At 44.0% G+C, this 4,220-nt stretch overlaps 1 protein-coding gene across 1 annotated transcript; it reads left to right on the top strand.

Annotated features, from left to right (window-relative positions):
• Positions 1 to 1,402: 1,402 nt before the first annotated feature.
• On the top strand, positions 1,403 to 2,459 carry LOC118838656 (mitochondrial fission regulator 1-like). The gene is made up of 2 exons (XM_036746007.1): positions 1,403 to 1,503; positions 1,550 to 2,459. The coding sequence occupies exons 1-2, from the start codon at positions 1,403 to 1,405 to the stop codon at positions 2,457 to 2,459; spliced, it is 1,011 nt and encodes a 336-aa protein (XP_036601902.1).
• The last annotated feature ends 1,761 nt before the right edge of the window (positions 2,460 to 4,220 follow it).

Genomic DNA, 4,220 nt, shown 5'->3' on the forward strand with positions numbered 1-4,220 from the left:
CGCCACCTCTCACTCTGCTCTCTCTCATTTTCTTCAAAATTTGAATATTCCTGGTAGGGAAAATATGTTATATTTTTATCAGGTTAACAAATGAACAAACAAAAATTTAGCAAGTGTACTTACTAAAAGGGGTTATGGTACTAACTGAAATGTAAGGTAAGAAGAAATAAAATATATGTAGATAAATTTCATAATTGTGTCTTGCACTTCCTTTGAGCATGGTCCTTGCCCTCAGGGAATTCATATTCTAACTAGACACAAAGAATTACAGACTTAGAGTTGCTTCTTAGGTCTTACCTTACATAACATTGCATCTCTTTGCTTTGTGACTTTGAGCAAGTGGTTTACCATCCTTCCACTCCCTACACACACCAGTTCAGAATGTAACACTTCCTCATATTCACCTCAAAGCATCCTTAATATTCTGCAAAATGTGGCTCAAATGCCATTTTCTACAAATGGCCTTTACTCATAATCCCAGTTATTACCATGTTCTTCCTCCTCATATTACTATCTAACACTGAGGGAACACTCAGCTGAGTCCACCAGGGTTGGAGCACTCCCTTTTTCCTGTCCTGTACCAAATCATGTCGTTTTTCTAGATTCACTGCTGGGGAATCCTGCCTCCACTGAGAAGGGTGAAGGCCAGGGTCAGGGGTTCCTTTCTCACATTCCTCTCATTAACAAAGCTGTACTGGATAAGATGTTAATTACATTTAAAGATATATTTCAAGCCTATGGCCATCAAATAAGTGTTTGAAGAAGTGGTTCAAAGAAGTGGTTGAAGTAAAATATGAGTGGGATATGGAAAAGGTAAGTTGTTCCTGGTCAAAAGAATAAGCATAAAAGAATCACAGTGCTCATCAACAGTGAGAACAAAAGATAAGAATGACATCGTGTAACTTAAATTAAGGTCACTGGTAAGCCTGGTCAGAATACAAATCAGTTTTTATAAGACTGCTAATCAGGCATTTTGTCTTTTGCCTCGACACTGTGTCATCCAACCAATCTTGGACCTTGTGTGCTAGCACCATGGGCAAGCTTGGGCTAATCTTGTTGATGGCCATTTTTTTTCTTTATGAGGCAAACTTTCCCTCTGACATCGGCCAAAGCCGCACTAGGGATGCTAATGTACTTTCAGGATTCCCAGGACCTTCATATCTTTCAAATTCACAATGTTTCCACCAAGGTTGCTATCCACCATGGGATATTCATTGGCCTAAAATCAGGAAAGAGAAACAAAACAAAAAAAGCAACAAAAAATATGCAAAGGCACAATTAGTCACATCATCACAACCTGTTGGGAGAAGGCCTGTCTTAGGCTGGTACCCTATTAGATCAGGTTTTATATTAGCACCAAATGAGACAGTCATAAGTCTTTCAACAGTTAACAAAAGGGGACATGAAGGGCAACTTCCGTGGGACCGCGGCTAGCAGAAGGGGAAGTGAGCAGCTGGGCTGGGCTGGGCGGGCTGGGTCAGGGCGACTCTGGGAGGAGGAGCTGTAAGTGAAAGAGACCTGCTGTTCCCGAAGATGACCTAATATGAAGAAGCCCTGCCAGGTGGGAGCCAGCTGTGATATTGGCGGTGGAAACAGATTCTACTATCCCAGTCTGGCAGAACAAACCACATGGAGCTTCTCGAAGTGTAGGTTGGGGGACTGGGACTAACCTGCCCTTGAAGCCATGTCCTCAGGCGTCCTTTCAGACACTACCCAACATCTCTGACCTATATCTGAGCGATGTGCCCCCTGTGCCTACTTTGGCTGATATTGCCTGGATAGCAGCAGATGAAGAGGAAACCTATGCTCAAGTCAACAGTGACACCTGGCCATTGCGGCACAAGTGGAAGCCCAGCCCACTGTTCGTCATGCAGCGCAATGCCTCAGTGCCCAACCTTCGAGGGCCAGAGGAGAAGCTACTGGCCTTGAAGAAGCCTGGCCTACCAGCCCTGAGCCGAACCACTGAACTACAAGATGAGCTAAGTCACCTACGCAGCCAGATTGCCAAGATTGTGGCAGCAGATGCAGCTTCGGCTTCATTAACGCCAGATTTCTTATCTTCAGGAAGTTCAAATGTCTCTTCTCCCTTACCTTGTTTTGGATCCTCATTCCACTCTACAACTTCCTTTGTCATTAGTGACATCACAGAGGAGGCTGAGTTAGAAGGCCCTGAGCTTCCATTGGTTCCCATGCTTTGTTCTGCCAGTTCTGAATGTTGCAAAACTGACTCCAAACCTGTGTGCAGCTTGGCTGAAGATGAGGACTGTGTGTCTCTCTCAAAGGCTAGCAGCTTTGCAGACATGATGGGCATCCTGAAGGACATTCACCGGATGAAGCAGAGCCAAGACCTGAATCGGAGCTTGATGAAGGAAGAAGACCCTGCTGTCCTCATTTCAGAGTTGTTGAGGAGAAAGTTTGCTCTGAAGGAAGAGGATATCAGCATGAAAGGAAAGGGATGACCCTTTCTATGGTGCCCTATATATGGCCCTTTCTCTATAAGCTGTCTCACAACAGATACTGCTGCCTTGCAGTTAGAAATGTCCTTCCACAATGGAAAACACTGACAGGCTAGAAATGGGGAGAAGAGAGAAAAGCTGAACTGCTTCCCCACACTTCGAACCTTAGCAAAACTTTTAAGGACAGTGTTCCAAAAATAGTTTTGAGTTGTGGGTTTGCAGGTAATCAGTCGTGTTGCTTTGGTTCTTTTACATTGAAGATCAAGATGGGAGTTTTTGTTTTCCTCCTCATGTGAAAATAGGCCCCAGACCGATGACTAGCTTCACTGTACTATCTATCCAGCTCCTGGTCTCAACTGGGTACATGCAATATGTCCCTCAGACTCAACTGCTTCCTTGCAGGGGGTGAGGGTGTTGGGGAGCCCCGAGGTCTTCTCAATACCAGTCATAAACAAGACTTGCTCCTTGCCCTCATGTGCCAACACCCAGCTGTGCTCAGGCCTCCTACAGGTCCTGTAGCTCCAACTCATGAAGAGGCTGCTGCTGGCAGGCCAGGGATGTTTTTTTTTTTCCTTCTTAAAATACATTTTGTAATACTGTAAAGAAATCAAATCTTTCCGTTACCCCCCGGGATCCTTCTGGCCTCCACATTGCCATGGCATTGATGTCTTGTTCCACTGCCATTGAGGGTTCTCAGCGAGGAAGAGGGGAGGGGGCTGTGCTTCATTTGGGGCCACTTTTTCTCATACCCGAACCCATTAGGTCATGCCAAAGTCCTCACCCAACACACTTAATGTGTGACCCAGCCTTCCTTGGGACCTCTTTAGTAAAGGTGTGTGCACGTGTGTGTAGTGTTTGGATTGAAGCACTACCTGGTATTAAAGAAAGTTTTTGAGTGGTAAAAAAACAAACAAACAAACAAAAAACAGTTAACAAAAGAAAGTTTGCTCACCATAGAAAGAATTTTCAATGAAAATACTCCAGCTTAGATAGATAGGTTCCCCTTTGCCTCTATATGTTATCTAATCAGCAGAGCAGGGTAAGGTGATTTGTATTCCTGAAAAATACACAAAGTCTGAAGGGCCTCCCCTCAAGTAGGTGAGCAATTTGCCATTAGCTGACCAGGCACCCACATCAATATGGCCAAAAACTACTAGGAAATGGGGTCAAAATCAATCCAACTTGAGACTTGAAATATAATCCCATCCCTGTTTAGGGAATAGATCTATTACCTTTGAGGGGGAAAAATGTCTAACCCATGTTTCATGGAGAAAAGGGAAACCTAGTAGATACTGGTCCTATCACAAAATTCTATGGATACTAGTTAGGGCACTAGAAGCTGTTCAAAATTATCCTTATGCTCTATAGGTAGAAAAGACTGGAAAATAAGAGTAGCAAGACAATCCTTAGTACATTTACTGTAATCACCTTTCCAGCTCAGCAGCCAGTTAATAGACTTTACATTATCTTCCATAGTAAACCTCTCAGTAATGAATTCTATATAGAAGGAAACAAGCCCCAGAGCTCCTATATGATCAACTAGAAGCAGGCAAACATATCTATCCATGTTGTATATAAGTCATTGTGTTGGCAACCAAAAATGGGCTCCTTAGCACTTAGTCAACAAGTGCCCTTGACTAGTTTGGCTTTTTCCCCTGAACTGAATGCTGTTTGTATGTTGGACTGGAGTGAGCTTGTCCGCCCCTTCATCTTGCTTCCCTTGCTTAAGCTGATGGAAAGAACCTGTGCTTTCCCGGTCAACCC

The sequence above is a fragment of the Trichosurus vulpecula genome, chromosome 1, assembly GCF_011100635.1.
Source record: "Trichosurus vulpecula isolate mTriVul1 chromosome 1, mTriVul1.pri, whole genome shotgun sequence".
NCBI classification, from domain to species: domain Eukaryota; kingdom Metazoa; phylum Chordata; class Mammalia; order Diprotodontia; family Phalangeridae; genus Trichosurus; species Trichosurus vulpecula.

What these genes read in the sequence shown, in the direction of transcription:
- LOC118838656 (XM_036746007.1), top strand. Translation starts at nt 1,403, where the DNA reads ATGAAGGGCAACTTCCGTGGGACCGCGGCTAGCAGAAGGGGAAGTGAG. An exon ending in CGACTCTGGGAGGAGGAGCT is followed by an intron (nt 1,504 to 1,549) that starts GTAAGTGAAAGA and finishes CCTAATATGAAG; the next exon opens with AAGCCCTGCCAGGTGGGAGC.